The 23,007-nt window shown below is 41.2% G+C and overlaps 1 protein-coding gene across 3 annotated transcripts; it reads left to right on the top strand.

Moving 5' to 3' along the window:
* The first annotated feature begins 1,087 nt into the window (after positions 1 to 1,087).
* On the top strand, positions 1,088 to 13,472 carry yipf5 (Yip1 domain family, member 5). 3 transcript variants are annotated; one of them, XM_061752617.1, is made up of 7 exons: positions 1,088 to 1,216; positions 2,334 to 2,446; positions 2,576 to 2,748; positions 2,826 to 2,971; positions 3,460 to 3,641; positions 3,722 to 3,902; positions 13,166 to 13,472. In XM_061752617.1, exons 2-6 carry the CDS (start codon positions 2,340 to 2,342, stop codon positions 3,882 to 3,884), a joined length of 771 nt encoding a protein of 256 aa, XP_061608601.1. In that variant the 5' UTR covers positions 1,088 to 1,216; positions 2,334 to 2,339; the 3' UTR covers positions 3,885 to 3,902; positions 13,166 to 13,472. The 3 variants fall into 3 exon arrangements, with proteins under 3 accessions (XP_061608601.1, XP_061608600.1, XP_061608602.1); XM_061752616.1 differs by lacking the exon at positions 13,166 to 13,472 and adding an exon at positions 4,038 to 4,654; XM_061752618.1 differs by lacking the exon at positions 13,166 to 13,472 and adding an exon at positions 4,038 to 4,654 and having other exon boundaries at positions 1,167 to 1,251.
* Positions 13,473 to 23,007: the final 9,535 nt, after the last annotated feature.

Raw genomic sequence — 23,007 nt, 5'->3', positions numbered from 1 at the left:
GTGTACTGTAAATCATATTTATATATATTACCTGTTACCATTTGATGCCACTATTGCTGTTGACTCAAAAGGGTCTGAGAGAGCTACATTCAGAAAATGCACTACTCACAAAAACTTATTTGATTTGAAGATATTTGGCTTTTGGGTGAAATTTCAGGATGGTGCTAGAATGCACCCAGACCTTTACAGGTGAATTCCATTTGACCTCGAAACTTTTGAACGCACGTCCAGCTGTTCAGTGTTTCAGTACTTTTGGCACAACTTGCTATTATGTAACAAGGAGCTTAACAATTTTCACAACAGTTGTTTTGATCCATGAATGATATCCACGGGATTGAACCCCGGTCCCCAGAACTGTGAGGCAGACGCTCTAACCAGTCGGCCACTCTGTGACATTTTAAGTCATAATAAGTCATGGCTTTCTGTGAGTATATCAGCTTTGTGTTTAATTAAATAGCCCCAGAGCTCTCATTGAGTAAGTCAATTTGTGAGTAAACAAGCTCATCGTTAGTTCAGTATTCATCTTTTTTGATATTTTTAATTCGTGGTGTGCTGTGAGATTTTTCTTATGTAAAATGGTCCTTTGGCTCAATGAAGGTTGAGAAACACTGAGCTACAATATATTGTACTGTGGACATACAGTAGAACCAAGATGTCAGAAACTTTTAAGTTCTTGCTTTCTATTTATTTTTACTTGGTTGTGTTGTTATCATTCTGAACATTTTGCACATTTCAGGCTTATTTTTTGTTATTTATATATATGAGTTTGCGTTCAGTATTAATAGTCACTCTATGGTCCTTGTCTGCATGGGCCCCCAGTGGATCTAGAAACGACCCTGTTTGACATTCAAATGTCAAGTTTGGGGGGGGGGGGGAAAAAACCAAAAAGTTTTTGTGTTAATGCTTCTTTTTTACAAATAATTTTTATTGTAAGTAATCTATTTTATAGTAATGGTGTATCAACTACCGGAGACAAAATCCTTGTGTGTTTTTGACATACTTGGCAAATAAATATGATTCTGATTCTATTACTCCAAATTAAGGGCGGACTAATATGTAATGCCACATTTCGCCTCTGCGGGTCGCTCCAGTTTCTGCAAAGTTCTATATAACTTCCGGTCGTTGACGTCCCACACCGGTAGGCGTCCCTTCCTCCTGACACGTAGCAGCACCAACTGAGCTGGCAGCTCCTTGAGTAGATTGTCAAACTCCGAGGGTATGTGTTTGTTCATGGAGTCTCCGAATAACAACGTATGCACCAATTGGTTAAACTAAAGTATATGGTCGCCGTCGTTGTTTAGCACCGAGAGGCGGCTCGTCTTACTGTTACTGCACCTTTAAAGCTGAACAACTGCTAGCTATGTTAAGGCTACGAAGTGCTAAAACGTAAACATGACGCTGTTTTGGTTACAACTGGCAATAATTGAATGGTAGTGAGTAACGTGCAACATATGTTAAGGATAATAGATACCGTTTAATTAGGCTGTGAGTGGGAAAATTATAGCTTTACAGTTAGCTTCTGTGGCTAACAGCTGGGTGACCACGTTACTGTCAATAAGAGTAATATATACGTAAATGCTGCTGTTTTCGTCAAATTTTAAATATTAGTTGCGTTATATGAGACCAGAAAAGGCGTGGTACAAGTATCAAATATATGTGATAAATATTAAGGAATTTCTGAATCAATAAAAGTGGTGAAAATGCACCAATATCTGGCCAACTTCTAAATACTACGATATTAGGGGCTCAAGATTTGAGCTGGTACCTTTTTGTTAAATCCGGGTTTAAAACTGCCATAAAGTTCTAAATTTGTATCCTATTTTCAAAAGGTGGTTGTCATTGGGAGGCCTGCTAAACACAGAACCAGACAGTGTATCGTAATCATGTTAGTTATTTTTTATGAATTCCAAATTTCAAATAAAAAAAATATGCACAGGAAAGCTGCAGCCCAGATTCGAAGAGCATCCTCAGAACTGTGAGGCAGATGTGCTAACCATTCTTGCACATTTCTTTTGGGGAGGAAAAATATCACTCTCAACATAACCCACATAGGATAATATTTTCGAGAAATCTGACCATTGGGCCTTTGCTGACTTTTTGAGCAAAAAAAAACAAAAAGCTCAAATTGGTCCCAATTGCCAGTTTGTATACCCCACTTTAAGAAGACTAATGAGAAGAATCTCTTCGGTTGGATACAAAATGTGTGCAGACAATACAATATGTTGTGTGTCAATTGTGATCATCCGTCCATCCATTTTCTTTACCGCTTATCCTCACTACAGAGACAGAAATGACCATCTGTGCTGAAAATTGTGTTTTGTTTCTTTTGACAGTGAGAGATGTCTGGGTTTGACAACTTCAACACGGACTTCTACCAGTCGAGCTACAGTGTAGATGACCAGAACCAGGCTGGCTATGGATGCAACAATGAAAATCAATATAATAAGTATGTGACCACTGCAGCAGAAGTGAATTGTTACTCTCTTACCATCCCCAGTGACAATGGAATATTTGTGTTAAATTATAGTGAGTTTTTGTTTTTGTTGTTAAATGTTCTTATTGCTTTGATCCACAGGCAATATGGTCAATATGACTACTCCCAGCAAATGGGTTACCCCACTCCAGGTATGATGCAGCCCCAGCAGCCATACACGGGACAAATCTTCCAGCCCACGCAAACCTACACCCCGTCCTCATCACAATCCATGTACAGCAGCAGTTTTGATGACGAGCCGCCACTACTGGAAGGTAGCCACAAACCAGGAAGCCATCGCCCTCTGTAACGTGCATTCTTATGTGATATTTTTTATTTTTTTGTCTCGTAGAATTAGGAATCAACTTCGACCACATCTGGCAGAAGACTCTGACAGTCCTCCATCCTCTAAAGGTGGCAGATGGCAGTATTATGAACGAGACGGACCTGGCTGGCCCCATGGTCTTCTGCTTGGCCTTCGGTGCAACGCTCCTTTTGGTAAATTGTTACATGAGTGTAAAATTGAAAATAACATTCGGCTCAAGAAGTTTATGCTGTGTAGAGGCTATATTCTGGATTTCATTTCTCAGCGGTATGCTTCACACTTTGTTGGCAATATCTAACCTGTTTTAACATCTTAACTATAAAAAAAAATGTACAGTTAAATAATTTTATTTTAGCAACGTTTTATGAATTCATTGCCAAGCCATCGTAATGAGTTTTTCGACACATCACAGTAGGCATCTGCAAAATGCAGCACACTTGCTTATTTTGATACGGTTTAAATCATATATAAATTACTCATTGTTGTTACAAAACAACAATTCATATGATATGGCTTCCAGCTTTTTATGCTGAGAATTGGCAACCCAATAAAAATGGATGTGCGCACCCATTTTTGATCCAAGGGTAAGTTTGGGATAAATGCTAATAATTTCATGTCTTTTTAATAATATTTTTGAAAAATTCTGTCCCTCTGTCTGCAGGCCGGTAAGATCCAGTTTGGCTACGTGTACGGCATCAGTGCAATTGGCTGCCTGGGCATGTACTGCCTACTCAACCTCATGAGCATGACGGGCGTGTCGTTCGGCTGCGTGGCCAGCGTGTTGGGATACTGCCTCCTCCCCATGATTGTCCTGTCCAGCTTCGGAGTCCTCTTCTCATTACAGTGAGCGTGCTTTCCAATATGTTTTAAGCCGAAAAAGCTTTTTCCTTTGAGCATTGTCTCGCTCTGGTCCTCTTCTCCAGGGGCCTGATGGGAATCATCCTCACGGCAGCCATCATCAGCTGGTGCAGCCTATCGGCGTCGAAGATCTTCATCTCCGCGCTGGCAATGGACGGGCAGCAGCTGCTGGTCGCCTACCCATGCGCGCTACTCTATGGCGTCTTTGCGCTCATCTCCGTCTTCTAGAGAGCCCCTTTCATCCAGGTTTGAAACAACGGCTCTGCTTTCAGTGATTGTGTCATTATTACCTAGTTGCACCAATTACAGTCACAGGAGTTTACAATGGAACCAAAAAAATAATTTTGTATTTTTCTTTTACAATCCAATAACGGTCACCAGATTCCAATGGGACGATCTGCAGGCTGGAGTGTAGCCCCCCCCCCCCCCCCCCCCCACACACACACACAACCCCTACGTTCCCTCCTCCTCCCCCACTCATTTCTTCTTTCTCCTTGTGATGGAGCCAATGAGAACACTGCAGAAGAGTAAAAGTCCATTTGAGGACCTCCCTCTATTTGAACAGGACTGATATCAGCAGAAGGCTAAAATTGGAGCCAGCAGGAGGCGCCACACGTCACCGTTTTGTAGTTGTCATGTGCATCCACGGACACTTCACTTCCATGCAGGACATCAGCCTCACTCTCCGCTTCTTCACACAGAGTGTGGAAGAGGCTCGCTTGGAATTCATTTGTCGGGATGCCTTTTGCCAAGACAAAAATACACTGCACAATTTTAAGAAGTGCAAACATTTAACTCCATGACGACTCAATTGATATCCACGGACATGCGTATGAAAGATCTAATTTGTATCCTTTGGTTCCTCGATGTTTATTTTAGGATGCACAGTTTTGTATGCTTTGACGTTCCACGTGTCATTATTGTCAAAGTGGTCTTTAAAGGTGTACAATCATGCACATATGGCGTAACGTTAATAAAACAAAGATTGATAAAAGTGATACAGCTGGTTTGGTATGTGTGGTGCCACAAAACTAGTTTATACAGGTGGATGCTTGCATGCAAGGTCAATACAGCAGAGATTTAATGATTAAGAGCTTTATGTACTTCATGTACATTATGTATGTAATTATGAATTTAATACTGAGTTAACAGTTTTTCAGGTATAGACATTACTGCACAGTGGAAGTGCAACTGTACAGGCAATGATTAAAATAGCATTTTTGTAACATTAACATTATTTAACATTGTCATAAAAACATATTCATGTGGTCAAGACTAAATTGATCATAGGTGTGAAAAGCAGTGTGAAGGGTTGGTTGTCTCTGTGCCCTGCGATTGGCTAGCAACCAGACAATAGCGTACCCCGCCTCCTGCCCAAAGTCAGCTGGGAATGGATCCATCTCACCCACAACCCAAATGAGGACAAGCACTATATAAAAAAAAAAAAGAAAAAAAAAAAAAAAGTTGTATTGTGCTGAGCCCACCAGGCGCTTTACTTTATGGCAGTCATTTTCAAAATGTTACCCCTTACAATCCTGGCTTCCTTTTTGTGGTTGCATCACAACCAAAGAAAAAAAGACAAAACCATACATTTAAAAAAAAAAAAAAAAAAAGTTTAATATCCGCTTAAGTTGCCAGATAGTTTCTTGGGGGGAAAAAAATGCTGTTTTTGCTGTATGCTCACAAATACATCATAGTCCACTTTGGAGTTATGAGCAATTCCAAAATAAACATTCCCACAAGTACATCATGGGAATATTTTGCGTTCAGTGAAAAAACAACAGAAGCAACTGAATAGTACAGAACTCGTTATGCACAACTCACCAAAAGTTAGGGATGCTCGGTTTTTGGGTCAAATTTCAGGATGAGCCTGAAGTGCACTTTAACATTTACTTTTGACCGTTTGACTTTTGATTTAAATGTAAACTCTGTGTTTGACCTATAGTAATCGATCCACAGTAGGCTTCAAACAGAATGTTCTCAGAAGGAAACGGCCACTTAGCTTCGAGTGTCACGGGGTGTAATCAGCAGCAGCTTACGACAGGAGCACCTGGAAGAAACTCAAAGGAATAGAAGTGGACATCTTTGGAAATCAAAATGAGAAAATGTGCTGTTGTTTAGCTCCTTGTTTAAAAAAAAAAAAAGTATTGAAAGCACATACGCATTGAAAGTCAGTTAAGTTCACCTGCAAAAGTCGTAGTGCATTTTAGGCTCATGCTGAAATTTGGCTTAAAAGCCCCAACTTTTTGTGAATAGTGTATGTGCATTTATACACTGTACTGTAGTTTAGTGCCATTTGTGGCCTTTTTACCTGATTAAATTGAGTTGTACTGTAGTCCAATTTTCTTTGGAGACCCTCTTTCAGTGGTAAGCTTGTGGTATTTACCAGTCTTAAAAACTGATCATTTCAATGCCAGGCGAAAAATGTACAATTGTGCAGGAATTTAAAAGCTGTGTTCTATTTCAATCGACGTTTGCAGCCACTTGTGGAGGGTCACTACACTGACCGCAAGATGGCAGAGTTGTGTTACAAAAGTGTCCCCTTGATTGGGTACTGTATTCTCCTCTCATTGACATACTATGATGCATGTGGCCTGGAGCAACCTTATCTATGAAAAGTGCTCAGTCATTATCGAGCCAATGTTACATAATGAAGTCATGCTTCAAACCGCCCCAAGCGCACTGACTGCAAATACTGTGCTGTGCAGTTTGGATATATAGTACTTTGAACATGAATGGCCCCTTGAGCGTCATTGTAAACAACCTTTGAGTGTTTCCCCCTCAGCATTTGGCTGATTATGATTTTATATAATAACTGAAGGGTCTAATGCCACCAGGAGATATAATCCCACCTCCGTCTGGCAGGCCCGAGCCAGGCCTGTGTGTCCTGGACAAGAACCGCCGGTCAAGTTGGCTACTGTCCACTCCTTACTCTGTTATGCAAAGACTGACACGCTAGCTTTTCAGTGGACATTTTCCAAAAGTATAAATAACTTTAGAAATAGTACAATGTCTTGACTGTTGCTGTTGAGGCTGCACAGCTTCTTTTTACGGCCTTCAAATTGGATTATGCCCGTTGAAAATGTGTCTCATGCTGAAGTCATGAGTTTATTGTAATTCTTGCTTTGTTTAAGCAGACACATGCATTTAGGAAACATTGCCTTGGTTTCCTCTAGCTTCAACTGTAACTTAACCATTGTACAAAAATCAAATAGATAAGCCAATTAAATTAAACATTTGTGCAGCCACTCATTGCCAGGCAGAGTTCACAAGGCTCAATCATTACTGCCATGTAGCCTAATGAAGACATGAGCATATCCACGTCCCACCAACTCACTAGACTGTTTGTTTAAAGGAACTGACAGGAAGTCCAACACTCAAAGAGTTACTCCAGCAAAGGACTATACAATCAGAATATTGAAATACCCGCTTTGTGTTGGTTAATCTAAATTAGATTAATGATGTGGGTCATTCTTATATGATTTGTTTAATAATGGTAAAGACACTTCTAAATATTAAATCAATCAATCAATAATTTAAGATACTGTATAATAGATGAAAAACATTTGTGCACCATATGCATTTTGGTCCCAATTCTCCCATCAACTTAAAGCTGTCATTTAGGCTCCTTCATTCCAGATACGTGCTGAGTGAAGCGGCCCTAAAATGTGGGCATTCACTGTCAAATCTGTTTGGCAATGTGTCTTCTCTGTGCGCCGCGGGTATAATTTGGCAGTTTCGTGATGATGTGCTGACTCCACGAGTGAAGATACAGATGATGCTTTTGTTTGTTTTATGGGGGCTCATTTTTCAAAATCTGTTTGAGCAAAGGTAGCTGATTGTTTAGTGGTAACATTCTAGCTCCGTCCCTGGTTGTCATGGTAGCAAATGCCATACTTTGCATTGGGTCGACAGTACAGGGGGACGAGGTGAGCAGTGGTTTATATGCATGACACAGAGTGATACAAGTGGATGTTAATTAACTGAAGAATGCCAGATTAAGACATCTGAAAACGTTTTTAAATATAAAAAATTGGGCAGCAACATAATTGTTTTATAAAAAAAATTTAATTCTCTCATTTTTATAGCTCTTAATCAGAAAAACCTCAATTAGCTTCACAGTAACTAATATAAATATCTAACATCACAACAATAAAACACCCAACAAACAATCTTATGTATAACACACATAATAATATAGTTAAACGAAACATCCATGTAAGATTAATATTAAATTCAGCATTAAAAGCCCCCAGTTGACAGAGATAAAGCTATTTTCATTCAACAACATCCCATGGTCTAAACCCACTATCCGGGCAAGGAAAAACAGAAGAAATCTAGAGAAGTGAATACAGATGGAGGGATCCCCCGCCCAGGATTTAGTAGACGTCAACATTGTGGCCAATGTCGATCACATGAAATTATACACCTAATTAAATTATACACAGTTTAAACTACATGCGTTCAGTGCAAGAGAGTAATTTTGATAATATGAAAAGGTCCTGTCCAGGTTGGTCGATGCAGAATTCTCCAAAAGCGACAGCTTCACTTTATTCATTGTCTTCTAATCCCCTCTTCAAGCAGCAGTGAAACAGGCCAAAATTCAGATTTGGTCACTGAGGTAGGACGACAGCATAGTCGCAGTCTGGCTGTGGTTTACCAAATGTGAGAGTGTAGAAACAAGACTTAAGTCAGGATTTAAACATTTCAACCGAGGTAGCTGGTCTTCATTTCTGTGGGTATGGCATTCCAGGATACTGGAGCCAACATAGAGCCTGCTCCAGAACCTGCTGACTTCTTTTCAGCTCTCTGAGTCACTGAAATGCCAGCAAGTTGAGAGCGCAGGGCTCGTAATAGAACATAAGGTACCACTAAGTCAGTGAGATAGGAAGGGGTTGGGCCATGTAATATTTGAGGTGTAGGTAGCAAAACCTCAACAACACATCTCAGGTGGACAGGGAGCCATTGCAAGGTGGCCAGTATAGGAGTACTATGATAAATTGTTGTAATTCTTAGGCAAGAGTTTTGCTTCAGCATTTTTTATTTACTGCAGACTTTCAATACTAGATATGGGAAGACCAGAAAGCAACACATTTAAAGTGACATGGCGAGATGGAACAAATGTGCAGTCGAAAGGACAAAGTTGATTCAAATATAACTCCCAGATTTTTTGCTGAGTCACTTTGGATATTGGTAGGTTTTTCAAAGCCCAGAGTGGTGTCCTTGAACAGGTGCCCATGTCTGACAGAACCAATAATCTGTGTCTCATTTTTGTCAGGGTTTAGAAGCAAGAAATTACAGGGAGTCCAATGTTTAATTTCAACAAGACGCATATGCCTCTAGGTTACAGCAATTGCATGGGTCAGTTAGCTTTGAAGGCATGTATCGAGTACCATCAACATTACAGGCTGATGTCATACTCAGGCATGATATCTGAGTCGAAGCATACTGAATATTAAAAACGCCAAGTACCTATCCCTGCGGTGCCCTGCAGGTAACATTCAAATATTCAGTCAACCTTACCATTAATTACCCTGTGTGTTCTCTCAGAGTTAAGATTTAAACCAGCAAGATACTGAGCTTTGGTACCAATACATGTTTCAAGGCAATCTAGGAGTACATTTTGATTGACGCAGGTATCAAAGGGAGTCAGCATTAAGGTCAAATAACAGCAACAACTTAAAATAAAACAAATAAAAGCAACAGCTGGCTAGTGCTTTAAAACACTTACCAAATGTATTATTGTACCAATAATCCTCATCATGACTGTATGATTGGAAAATCAGTTTCTTTGGTCAAATGACATCACCATCCTTGTAAAACGTTATTAGAATAAACTTTGCATGACATCACTTGAAAACGTTTTTACAACTTTAGTAAGAGTTGGTAAAGGTGCTTGTGTTTGCACATTGCGACGGCAGCAGCAGCTGGATGAGGATGGTTGGGAACAAATGTGTCCTGGTTTACAACCCCCCCCCCACACACACACACACACAAAAGACCCACAGATTATAAGCGCGGAGACAGCAGACGAACTGACAAGTGCAAATGTGACGATTGATATTCAGCACAAGGCAGCGCCGCCTTTTTAATGCAGTCACAAAGCCAACAGCACATGAATATTCACAGCGGCAGTAGCACAGCACTGAGTGTGATTTGGCTCTGCACCTCATTAGGCTAATTGTCACCATCACCACACTACACTACACCGCGGACTCTTATAACATTTGATCCAGGACTCAATGAACAAAGGCAAACAGGGCAAGGGACAATCAGCAGGGTGTTTGTGCGTGTGTGTGTGTGTGTGTGTGTGTTTGCACTACAAGCATTAGCTAAATATTTGCATCGCTGTATGCACATAGAACACATTAGGCACACTTGCACAATCCAATGACATCCAAGACTTGTATAAACAATTCTGATTTGCCAACATAAATTGCCTGCTTTCATTGAGACAGTATGACAGTGAGCTAAATTGAGTCTGACAGTGAGCTAAAATGAGCCTTCCGTATTAGTGCTACATCCGTCCAAAGTGAATTAATAAAAAGAAATTTAAAAATCTAATTGAAGTCACAAGCCTTTCAAATTAAGACATTCGTAAAGGCATTAAATTGGGACATATTGTGCCATTTGGGCCTTTTTTCAGGCCATTTTGATTCTGTTGAATGGATATATAGTAGGCCAGTGGTTCTCAAAAATTTTAACCACCTCAAAAATTACTTGGCACTCCAAGTACCACCGTCAATAAATGTTTTTAAAACAAACAGTTCAAAAAGATAAATGCAAATGTACTTAAATGTTAAATACAACTGAACTGTACTTAATAAATGTATTGTACTGCATCCATCCATCCATCCATCCATTTTCTGAGCCGCTTCTCCTCACTAGGGTCGCGGGCGTGCTGGAGCCTATCCCAGCTGTCATCGGGCAGGAGGCGGGGTACACCCTGAACTGGTTGCCAGCCAATCGCAGGGCACATACAAACAAACAACCATTCGCACTCACAGTCATGCCTACGGACAATTTAGAGTGTCCAATTAATGCATGTTTTTGGGATGTGGGAGGAAACCGGAGCGCCCGGAGAAAACGTATTGTACTGCATTTAAAATTAAAAAAGTTCAAGTCACTCTAACATTCTGAACAAATTGAACATTTAATTCAGTGATTCTTTTGGGTATCACTAGCGGGAACCTGTGTACCACAAGTGGTACTAGTGCCACACTTCGAGAACCACTGCTGTCGGTGCAATTGGAGAGGATATGAATCTTTTTTTAATTGTAATCATTGTTTCTTAAATTAGCCTGAAGTAGAAAAACTATGTAAAAATGTTTTTTTCAAAAAAAAAATCTTATTGAAGCCATTGCAAAAATGTTTGGTCCCACAGTCATCTTAAAATAAACTGCTGCAGTACTTTATCTTAAGAATTCAATTTGGATGACAGGGTTTCTCGGTTTACGACAACGAAACCCAAATTTGTGTGTTAAGTCAGAAAACACGGTAGCCCATCACCAACCTATGCTAACACTGTACTGAAGTCTTAGTTCTAGTAAACATTTGTGTGAAAAACACTGACACACTTCAATCAAATGAAATACACTAAATACAGCGTTAACTGATGGCACCTTCTTGTACCACCTGACAATGCATTCTTATGCCACGCATCATCCGTAACCGTGAGATGTCATACGTCGTCTCTGTTGTAAACTCAGGATCCCCTCTGTTCAATTTAAAAGAATTCGGTCCCGGCATGTGAATCGTGGATAGAGCTAAGTGGCATAAAAACAACAACATAAGGACTAGTTCAAGAACTATAAGGTCAGAGTTCAAAGTAATGCATCTGAGTAGAAGAGAAGCAAAGAACCTTCTTATGGCTTGAATTATTCACAAACACTGCACTGCAGAAGTAATCCTGGTCCAGTTCCAAATGCCCTCGGAAGTTTATTTCTGTGGTTTCACTCGTGGGGGACCACATCTACATCATGTCAATGGTTTTCTGCAACAACCTTATAGGTAACAAAAATGAAATTTTGTAAATGCTGAAAGACAATCATTCACACTAATGCTACTATGCCTAAAATGGTGTCATTTTCTGAACACTTCACGCTGACGCTATTGTGTATAATTCTTCAAATTATGAATATCCTGAGAGACAAGTATGCCGATGCAAAAGTTTTATTTTGTGAATGAATGAAAGACAAGTGGTCATGCATTATGTCATTATGCCGAAAAAAAATTGTGAATGCTGATAAGCATTTCACATTAATTAATTTCACTCAGTCATTAATGTGCTTAAAAATTGCTCTATTTTGTAAATGTTGAGAGAGGCAGTCATACCAATGCGAAATGCTTAGTCTCACTCTATTTGTGAATGCTGAGAGAAAAGCATTAACACTAATACTGTTATGCCAAAATGAAATTTTCTTTGTGGATGTTGCAAGATAAATATTTACAGTAACGCTATTATGCATTGGAAAAATAAAATGTGAATGGTGATGCTGAGACTCAAGCATCATTTATGTGGTTGCCCTACACTTATAGTAACAAAAATATTAGGTTTATATGCAAAAAGATTGAAGGGACTACATATATATTGCTTTAAAATCGATATAAACATTTCAAAGTGCCATCATTTCACTGTTTCTGCTTTTGGGGGGAAACGCAGGGTGGCATGTTGCAGTTGTCATCAGCGGGTAATGAGTGACACAGTAGTCATACCACATGCAGTCATCGTCTGCTGCTATTGTTGTTCACATGTCATACTCTACCTGTTATTGAAATAAGACATCTGAATATAATAATATTTGCATTGCAGTCACAATGAGCACTTGAACGAGATGTGTGGGTAAATTGGGTGGCGCATCCTTCATAATAATTGTGTCCAGCCTGGAGTAGGCAATGGAACATTGTTCCTGGCTGCATCCTAATGGCGCATTTAAACCACCAGTGCTTTAACGAGTGCAAATTGACACATCTAATTGGTCTTCCTAGATAAACAAACTCTGGATTAGCATATCAATTAGCCTGTTAATGAAGCCCTTTATTTTGGATGTCTGCCCAATGTCATAACTGATAAAGGGAAAAGGACAGATCAAGACTTCATAGTGAGGAAACATCTGTTGATAAAGTTTGAGCGTTGGAACACCCTTTTCATGTGTGTCTTATTTTAAAGAGCTGTCCACTTTTCAGTCATATGTATGAATTGTGGTGTAGTCACTCACTCTGCAATGTTAGCAGGCTTTATATTAGAGTTAAAATGACCAGATATCAACAAGGACAATCAATAGGCTATGCTTGGTTAAGCTATGCTAAGATAGACTAAGGTTTGCATATGTTTATGCATGTATGTATGTTAGGCCTATGTAGGTATGTTACTAAAATAAAAAAAAAAAAATAAAAAGCCCTTCATCAATGAGAAGCAAAGACCAGCCAGGCTGAAGTTTGTGAAAGGCAGTACAGATTGGACCATTTCAGTCTAATTTCCAGTTTGTTTGTTTTTTCCTGTCCAACAGCTGTTCGTTTAATGGGTAGACGGAGACCTGGAGAGGCCTACAAGCCACAATGTCCCGCACCCACTGTGAAATCCAGTGGCGGATCGGTGATGATCTGGGGAGTCAGGCAGATTTGGCTTAGCGAAGGACACATCAATGAAAAGCTACTTACAAGTTTTTTTCCAGAGGAAAGATCACTGCTTTCTGCTCCGACAATGTTCCCCAACTCTGAAGATTGTTTTTCCCAACAGACAATGCTTCATTCTATACAACAAGGTCGATCATGATGTGCATGAAGGAGCATGGCATCAAGACCTTGTCATGGCCAGCCCAAAGTCCAGACTTCAACCCCATTGAGAACCCCTGGATTTTACATCTTCTGCAAACTGAGAAACATCTTGAGAAACTGATGTGTGTTGTGTCAATATAATTGTCAGCATTATTATAAAGTTTTTTCATATATATCTACTGCTCCTACATTTGTCATTGTGTTTTCCTTGCTTCTCAAGCAGTCACAGAACACGCTTGTGGAAAATGTCAAAAACAAGTTTCTTCCAAGCACAACGAATTGAGTTTGAAAGAGTCCTTTGCGGTCATTTAATTGAATCCATAGCCTCGCATGAAACAAAATGTTTTTTTGAACTAGTATGAAAACTGTCTCAAAGTCGCATGTGGAGCTCTGTGACGCGTCACTATCAGGATCCCCAAATTCACTCTTTCCATTTGAGTGTGTGCTTAGCTGTCAGTCTGTCACCCTCCCTTTCCGTATTCATGCGACATTCACACATGGGACTTATTATGCATGATTGACTTCAATTGCGGGTACAGTCCACTAATAGTTTTGGCAGCTTGCACACCAATCAAGAGTAAAATTAAACAACCAAGTAAATAATCATCTGCCTATTTCAAACTCGATTGCTCGGCGATGATGTAGACGCGGGATTAGTTATTTGTGTTTGGTGATGCGTCCATGTGCCATCTCCACATGCAGATCCGTGGATGAAGTGCTGCCTTCACGAGTGAAATGTCTTTCACTTGCTTTTCTTTCTCCACTCTGGGCTCTGTAGAAGACGCTGTTCAGTCCCTAGTTATTATGGTAGCAAAAATCAGACATGCCACTGTGTGTAAAGTGAAAAAATGTTCTTAATTTGGGGGTAATTTGAGGAAAGCATGTCATTGGCATGTTATAAAAACACCTGGGAACTGTTTTTAAATTGTGAATTGGCTTCTTTAAAACTCCTTCCCAAAGGTGCATAAGAGGAGAAATTACAAAAACTCCCAATAAAATATCCAAAAGAAAGACAAGGACAATCTCCCTCTATTGTCAAAAAGGATCTTTCCAACTTTCCGAGATGAAGGCTGATAAATATGAATCAGTTGTTGTTGAGAAAAAAGTTCTGAAGAGAAGCGCAGTGTTTGCAAACTCACCCCCACATCATTTGCCTCAAGGGCTTCTCCAGTTGCACTTTACTCTCTCAAATGCCTCGGCTGACTTATCATTGGAAAACAGAAATCCACCCCAAAAAAAAAAAAATAAAACAAAATGGAAAACTCATGACAATATCTCAGCATATTGATAATGAGAGTTTGACTTACTGTTTGTCATTTGATTGTTTTATATTTTGGTCGTGTTTTTGATTTTACTCTAATTACAACTGTATTTATGACTTTACTGCTGCGTTCGCGTGGGTTAGTGATAGAATTCGCCACGTTCCAATTTGCATACAAATTTGTCTTACGTTGCCGCTGTAGGAACGGGACTTCAATCAAGGACCACCTATGCACAATCTAAAATCGAATTCCCTTGAGGTCATATAGTTGAAACCTACTGCGAAGTAGAAATGCGCTACACAGTAATCGCTCAACCACGCCCACAATAGGTGACATCCACAGAGTATCGACCACATATTTTGGGGGATTATTTATAAATATTTTAAAGCTGTATGAACCTCCTGAGACCTCCCAACACTCCTTTTAACCTCTACCATACTCTTACAAAGACTTTCTATACTCTTAAACACCATTTAATCTCTTAAACATACAGTAGTACGACATTATATTCCCTGTAATATGTTTTCATGATTTTTTTTTAAACAGTTTTAATGTTTTAGGCTTGGAAGCATTTATTTTACCACAAAAGAATTACAGCATGCACTCAGAATCCCGCGATATGGCGAATTACGCACGATATGAATGTGAAAGAAAATCCACAATGTACTGAATCCGCAATAGGTGAATCGCGATATAGCAAGGGGAACAACTATACACTCACCTCTGTCCTTGACTATTGACTGTGACTGCACAATTATTTGATTATCAGCTATATACACAGAATTTCACAACCAACAGTAGAATTTTCTTAAACAGTACATAGGGACGAAGCAAAGACAAAGGTCGAAGTTGTCTTGACAAACAATCATTCACACTCACATTCACTGTGGCAGAATCAGAATCTTAACTTAACCTACATCGCCTGTTTTGTAGAATATGCTAATTACTACTTCACTGTGCTGTCAAATTGGATAAATGTGCATACTTTTTTAAAAATTGGACAGATTAGTTACAAATATCAAGAAGTGCAATCCATGATCTTCAGCAAACTGTCCATCAGGCGTCAACAGATGGGTGAGCAGTTTTTACTTTACTGTAATTTTATTCAATTTTGTTTTAACATTTATGAAATTCGAAAAGAAAATGTAACTTGAAATATTGTCTATATGGTTCATAAAGGTTTGATGATGGTGACAGTTTGAGATTGGAGCAAATGAATTCACTTTACATGAGCTTTTAAAGCAAAGATACTAATGTCCTGGATCAATTACTTACTGTATATAGCCCACCAACCGTAGCTTCCTTGGTCTCGCTTTGCTATAAACAATTGCCTCATTTCTCATTTTATTCGAGTAAATGCTGCTCCAGTGTCATCATTTGAATTTGTAAGCCCTGTGGAAATATGACAAAGGTTAATGCCTGGCCTCTGTGTGCACCTGTGTGTGTGTGTGTGTGTGCGACAGGCAAGTCGACCCTGAAAGGTCGCACCAACGCAGCGCGTATCCATGACGACCGCCTCCAGCTGGCACCTCAGCTTCAAGGTGGATACCAATCATTTCTATAAGTATTTCATAATAAATAGAGTACACACCCGCAGGGGGTCAGGAGGGAATGGAGACGGTAAGATAAGCAATGGGTCATTTAAATGGAGACCGCTGAGAGCCTGTATGCTCAGTCGTGTCACTTTTATCCCCGTGGAAAGAGCTCAGCCGGCTTTGCAACATTTACAAACCCCGATTCCAATGTAGTTGGTACGTTGTGTAAAACGTAAATAAAAACAGAATATAATGATTCGCAAATCATTTTCAACCTGTATTCAATTGAATATACTACAAAGACAAGGTATATAATGTTCACACTTATCAACTTTATTTTATTTTACATACATCAGGCATCTTCAAAGGGTGAGTAGTTTTAATTGTCTTTTAGTTTACTTTTATTTTACTGTGTTTATGACAGTGAAGAATGTTAAAATGTCAACATTGCCTGTGACGTTCATTCAGTTGATAATAGCACCGTTGACTGTGTGTATAACAAACTGTAAATGTTTTTCAAACCATTTGAGCATTTACTTAAGCCATTCAAATACTGCAATTACACATCATAGTAATACATCATATCATATCACATAAATCCCCATACACCAAGCAAATATGCCTTCGAATTTTCGGGTAGTGCCATGTCGTTATAGCCTATGATTTTTCTCATGATATTCTGGAAGAACAAGTTCAATAAGTGCTTGGATTTGCATTCCGAATGAGCCACAGATTTTATTTGTGTGTACCTATTGCGCAACATTTTGATCTTTTCCATGATGAAAGTCTAACTTTAAATAACTTATTGGCGTATAAACTGACTTTTCTTGTTGTGCCCAGTGGGTCACAGTTGACCTGGGAATTCCCAGTGATGGCCACATGCATACACACTCAGTAATTAGAAGTGACTGTTGACATATCAAACACATCATTTGCCTTTGGACAGTCAGCTGCCAAAATAGCACAAAGGTTATTTTCTTTTGTATGTGCTGTCGAGACTCACAGCACAATGTAAAGTGGTCCATAAAGTGGATTTTATTATATCCGTTTTTTATGCTTATTTCCCCCCTTCTGTCTCTATGTTGATTATTTTTTACAATATTGATTATGGGCAATCTAATGAGATCAATACAAAAGCTGTCTAGCAGGCCTTTACAAAGGCCTTACTGTTACTTACTGTTAAATATATCAATCATAAAGGTAATTGTGGCTGCAGTTTCTAGTGGTATAAAACTATACAGCACCATGCTGAGAGCTGTTCATATATTAGGTACACAGACAATGAAATGCAGTTGGTGCCCTACCACAGTAGGGATATTTATAGGTATAATAAAGTGATAATAGAGTATATAAATATACTCATTAGTTGGCAACTTGTCATTGACGTGCAGTTGGCTACAAATATGGAACAATGACGGCAAAGCAGGTGCATGAGTCAGTGCATATAATAGATTCAAGGTATGAATATAGACTTCGCTAAATGCTAATACTAAGCTGTGTGAAATGCACAGTTATGTATATTGGCAAAAATAATATCATTACTTTTTGTTTAATATGCAAAAATCCTAATAATAATTGTATTTTCTCCTCTTGCATTTAAAATTTTCTCCAGGTACTCCGCCATCCTCCCAAATTCCAAAAAACATGCATGTTGGGTTCACTGAAGACTCTAAATTGTCCATACGATAGATGTGAATGCAAGTTTGAATGCTTGTTTTATCTGTAGTGTATGTGCCATACGATTGGCTGCCAAACTATATGTGTGCATACCTGTAAATGGATGGATTGATTTCTTTTTCCATCCATTTTGGGTGTAACCATAAGTTTGGGTACCCTGTTAAACATAAATGTTCTGTATAAAAATACTGGGGTACTGAACACAGGGGAATAAATACATGCCAAACATTTGACCGGCTTTGGAAATTCAAATGAAATCCAGTTTTGTGTGCTGTACTTTTGACACATTAAATATAATGACATGCTATGCAAGCAGATGTTGGAGTGAGAACAATGACGAAGTGACTTTAACCGCAAATTAATTGAGGAGAAACCACAACAGGAAAGCCGTTTCGTAGGCATTGCAACTTTTCCCCACCCACAAAAGTAGCATACAGTATGTTTCAAATAGTAAGCATAGCAGACACATCCGGCCTTTACAGTGCCACTTAATGTTGTTAGCGCTGTAAATCTGTTACATTACATGAAACCTTTGACAATTACGCTCAACAACAGCTTGTTCCTATCGAAAAATTATGTTTATTTATTGTGTGCTTATTAAAACCTTCATGGAATTCCGGAATGCTGTTGGCACTTGAAAGTGACATTTCAAGCTCTGCTATGATCTCTTAAGAAGATACTAACAGTGTGGGAAATAACACTATCATTAAATACACATACAGCATGCGAAGCAGTATTGAAAATACTTCGCATCTGCATATAAAAAGTGCGGAATTGATTTTTGCACGGGCATGTGATTGAAATTTCACTTGCATTTTTATCTGCAAATGTGCTTTGACCTCAGGAAAAAAAATGCCTTTAAATTACCAGAAAATAGCTGATAGTTGAGTGAGACTGTATATATATATAATCGGTAAAACGCAGTGTTTGCGACCAGCCTAATGCCAAACTGTGAGCAATCCAGGGATGCAGGTGGGAGGATTGGTTTTATTTCTGAATGTTTGTGAGGCTAATGCCCCTTAAAACCCTTGTTGGCTGCTAATGGATTATATTTCTCTGACAGCCATTGAATCCAAAGGTCAGTGTGGTCGCTTGATTTTTTTAAAGGTTAGCGTTTTTCACTCTTTGGGCGACGCAGATACAAGCAATTGCTGTCTCGCTTTGCTTTTAATTAGCGCTTGCTCATAGTAGATAGATATGACAGATAGAGCGATAGATAGATAGATAGATAGATAGATAGATAGATAGATAGATAGATAGATAGATAGATAGATAGATAGATAGATAGATAGATAGATAGATAGATAGATAGATAGATAGATAGATAGATAGATAGATAGATAGATAGATAGATAGATAGATAGATAGATAGATAGATAGATGTCAGACGCTCGCTTCGACTTGGCTGTTTGGCCCTCATGAGCACATTCTGGTAAAGTGAAACATTAGACAAAGCCATCCGTTTTGTGTGTCAAGGAAACCTTTATTCCACAGTCCACCTTTTAGATGTTTCCTCAGCCTATTGTTTAAACTCAGCGGTTTCTACCACTCAGGCGATATGGGTAGCCACCCACGACTTTCAGTGGGTGGTGGCACTTCGAACGACGCAGACCGCCCTTTTTTAAACACACCGGCTTGTGCGGATCTGAGCACCTCCTTGAGTCGTCACCTTGTCGTGGTGGAGGGTTTTGTGTGTCCCAGTGATCCTAGGAGCTAAGTTGTCTGGGGCTTTATGCCCCTGGCAGGGTCACCCATGACAAACAGGTCCTAGGTGAAGGACCAGACAAAGCACGGCTCAAAGACCCTAATGATGACGACAAACAATGGACTTTGTTTTCCCTTGCCCGGACGCGGGTCACCGGGGCCCACCACTGGAGCCAGGCCTGGTGGTGGGGCTCGAAGGGGAGCGCTAACCCATAGGGCCCGGCCGGGCACAGCCCGAAAGGGTAACGTGGGTCCCCCTTCCCATGGGCTCACCACCTGTGGGAGGGGCCATATGGGTCGGGTGCACTGTGAGCTGGGCAGTGGCCGAAGGCGGGGACCTTGGCGATCCGATCCCCGGCTACAGAAGGTGGCTCTAGGGACGTGGAATGTCACCTCTCTGGCAGGGAAGGAGCCCGAGCTGGTGTGTGAGGTCGAGAAGTTCCGACTACATATAGTCGGACTCGCCTCCACACACCGCTTGGGCTCTGGTACCAGTCCTCTCGAGAGGGGTTGGACTCTTTTCCACTGTGGAGTTGCCCACGGTGAGAGTCGCCGAGCAGGTGTGGGTATACTTATTGCCCCCCGGCTCGGCGCCTGTACGTTGGGGTTCACCCCGGTGGACGAGAGGGTAGCCTCCCTCCGCCTTCGGGTGGGGGGACGGGTCCTGACTGTTGTTTGTGCCTATGCACCAAACACCAGTTCAGAGTACCCACCCTTTTTGGAGTCCTTGGAGGGGGTGCTGGAGAGCGCTCCCACTGGGGACTCCATTGTTCTGTTGGGGGACTTCAATGCTCACGTGGGCAATGACAGTGAGACCTGGAAGGCCGTGATTGGGAGGAACGGCCCCCCCGATCAGAACCCGAGCGGTGTTCTGTTATTGGACTTCTGTGCTCGTCACGGATTGTCCATAACGAACACCATGTTCAAGCATAAGGGTGTCCACACGTGCACTTGGCACCAGGACACCCTAGGTCGCAGTTCGATGATCGACTTTGTGGTCGTGTCATCGGACTTGCGGCCGCATGTCTTGGACACTCGGGTGAAGAGAGGGGCGGAGCTGTCAACTGATCACCACCTGGTGGTGAGTTGGCTCCGATGGTGGGGGAAGATCCCGGTCTGACGTGGCAGGCCCAAACGTATTGTGAGGGTCTGCTGGGAACGTCTGGCAGAATCCCCTGTCAGAAGGAGTTTCAACTCCCACCTCCGACAGAACTTTGCTCATGTTCCGGGGGAGGCGGGGGACATCGAGTCCGAGTGGACCATGTTCCGCGCCTCCATTGCTGAGGCGGCCGACCGGAGCTGTGGCCGTAAGGTGGTCGGTGCCTGTGGTGGCGACAATCCCCGAACCCGTTGGTGGACACCAACGGTGAGGGATGCCGTCAAGCTGAAGAAGGAGTCCTATCGGGCCTTTTTGGCCTGTGGGACTCCTGATGCAGCTGATGGGTACCGGCTGGCCAAGCGGAATGCAGCTCTGGTGGTCGCTGAAGCAAAAACTCGGGCATGGGAGGAGTTCGGTGAGGCCATGGAGAAAGAACAAGATCCCGGATAAAAGCGACCGAAATGAGTTTCCTCCGCAGGGTGTCCGGGCTCTCCCTTAGAGATAGGTTGAGAAGCTCGGTCATATGGGAGGATCTCAGAGTAGATCCACTGCTCCTCCGCATTGAGAGGAGCCAGATGAGGTGGCTGGGGCATCTGATTCGGATGCCTCCCGGACACCTCCCTGTTGAGGTGTTCCAGGCACGTCCCACCGGGAGGAGACCCCGGGGACGACCGAGGACACGCTGGAGAGACTACGTCCTTCGGCTGGCCTGGGAACGCCTCGGGATCCCCCCGGAAGAGCTGGATGAAGTGGCTGGGGAGAGGGAAGTCTGGGCGTCCCTGCTAAAGCTACTGCCCCCGCGACCCGACCCGGATAAGCGGTAGAAAATGGATGGATGGAGGTCTAACCCACCCGCATGCAGATTTACGCCGCCTGTCGTATCAGATTTATGCCGGTCACAAAAATACAGCCCTAAATGTGTTTTAAGTAGGGATTGAATGACTGAAGATTTTTTGTAGTAGAAGTCTTCAATTCGCACCACTACCTTTATTCTTCACCGCCAGTCCCGTTATTCTGCTGGTAGGAATATTTTAAAACTAGCGGCGATGGGATGAAGTATCTTCCATGATTTTCTTTCATGTTATTTGCTGATTGAATATGTGTGTTAATGCGTATAGCTAATGGTGCGTTTGTGAGAGTTTAAAATCGTGTGAGGGAGCATGTGGCATTACGCAAGCACACTCTAACCTATCCCCAATTGTACGTGCACGGCGTACCGTGTCTTATTGGTAAATAGGATCGTCCGCCATTGCCTGGCAAGCAAAAAACTCACTGTGTTCCCTGCGATGTTTTGAGAACAGTGTGGTTTTGTCAAGCCCTGGGGAGCTCCAGCTTGTCTCTGTCTACGTTTACCTTTTTAATGAGACATCCGCATGCACGGGACACACTCTCTGCTCCTTCTAATCAAATCACACGCATGGAAGACCACACCGAACAAGCCAACCCAGTCTGCGACCACCGTCGTTCAGCTTTTCTTCTTCTGACCATCCTCGGCTATCCTCTCGCAGAGGGAGCATGGTCTGCACAGGCTGGATACTAAACTTCCACTGTGTGACTCAAGTTTCTGCTTCTGCTCTTTTGGGCTCCAGTGCAAATCAAGCAGCTGCATTTCAAAGGTTACAGTACCTCTGATGGCCAATTCCAGCACAGTTTATTTGTCTGTGAAGCTAATATTCTCCCCATCCATTCATTCAATTCTACTTCTTCTCCTGTTCATGGTTTTGCATTGTCAGAGAAGTGTTTTCCAAACTCATGACTTTTTCGGTACAGAGCAAGGCACCAAAAGAACATTTTAAAAAACACACTTTGTTGTTAGAGTCACTTTTAGCATTAGCATTCTGACTATGCAGGCAGCTGACACAGTTGACAAAAAAAAAGACAAAAAAAGCAAACTGCTGACATTTACAGTTGAACAGCAACAAATTTGTTCTAGTAAAATTAAGATTTATTTGCATGTAGTTGCATGTGTATACATACTGTACAGTATGGTTTTATTTGAATTTTCATGACACACAATTAACAGAAAAAAGCGGTAGACAGAATGGATAGCTGGATAGCATTGTTATTAGCATTGACATTCAAAGTCTGCAGACGTTTGAAACGTTGTCTTCATTCTGACTTCAGGATATGAGTAAGTGAAACAGCAACAAATCGGTCTCAGCTTCATCTATGTTGCGTGTTTACCGTATGGATTAGATTTTGGCGTTAAGTCTCCAGAGTCTGACTTCACTTTGACTACAGGCCTCATTACATCTACGGGGATGCTAAGATGATTCTCTGCACCAATACAAGATTGA

The sequence above is a fragment of the Phyllopteryx taeniolatus genome, chromosome 17, assembly GCF_024500385.1.
Source record: "Phyllopteryx taeniolatus isolate TA_2022b chromosome 17, UOR_Ptae_1.2, whole genome shotgun sequence".
Taxonomy (NCBI): domain Eukaryota; kingdom Metazoa; phylum Chordata; class Actinopteri; order Syngnathiformes; family Syngnathidae; genus Phyllopteryx; species Phyllopteryx taeniolatus.
The sequence above is the reverse complement of the archived record's forward strand: the minus strand, read 5'-3'. Positions and strand labels throughout refer to the sequence as shown.

Coding starts and splice junctions, on each gene's coding strand:
- yipf5 (XM_061752617.1), top strand. CDS start 2,340: ATGTCTGGGTTTGACAACTTCAACACGGACTTCTACCAGTCGAGCTAC. Junction 2,447..2,575: donor AATGAAAATCAATATAATAA/GTATGTGACCAC, acceptor TTTGATCCACAG/GCAATATGGTCAATATGACT. Junction 3,642..3,721: donor GGAGTCCTCTTCTCATTACA/GTGAGCGTGCTT, acceptor CCTCTTCTCCAG/GGGCCTGATGGGAATCATCC.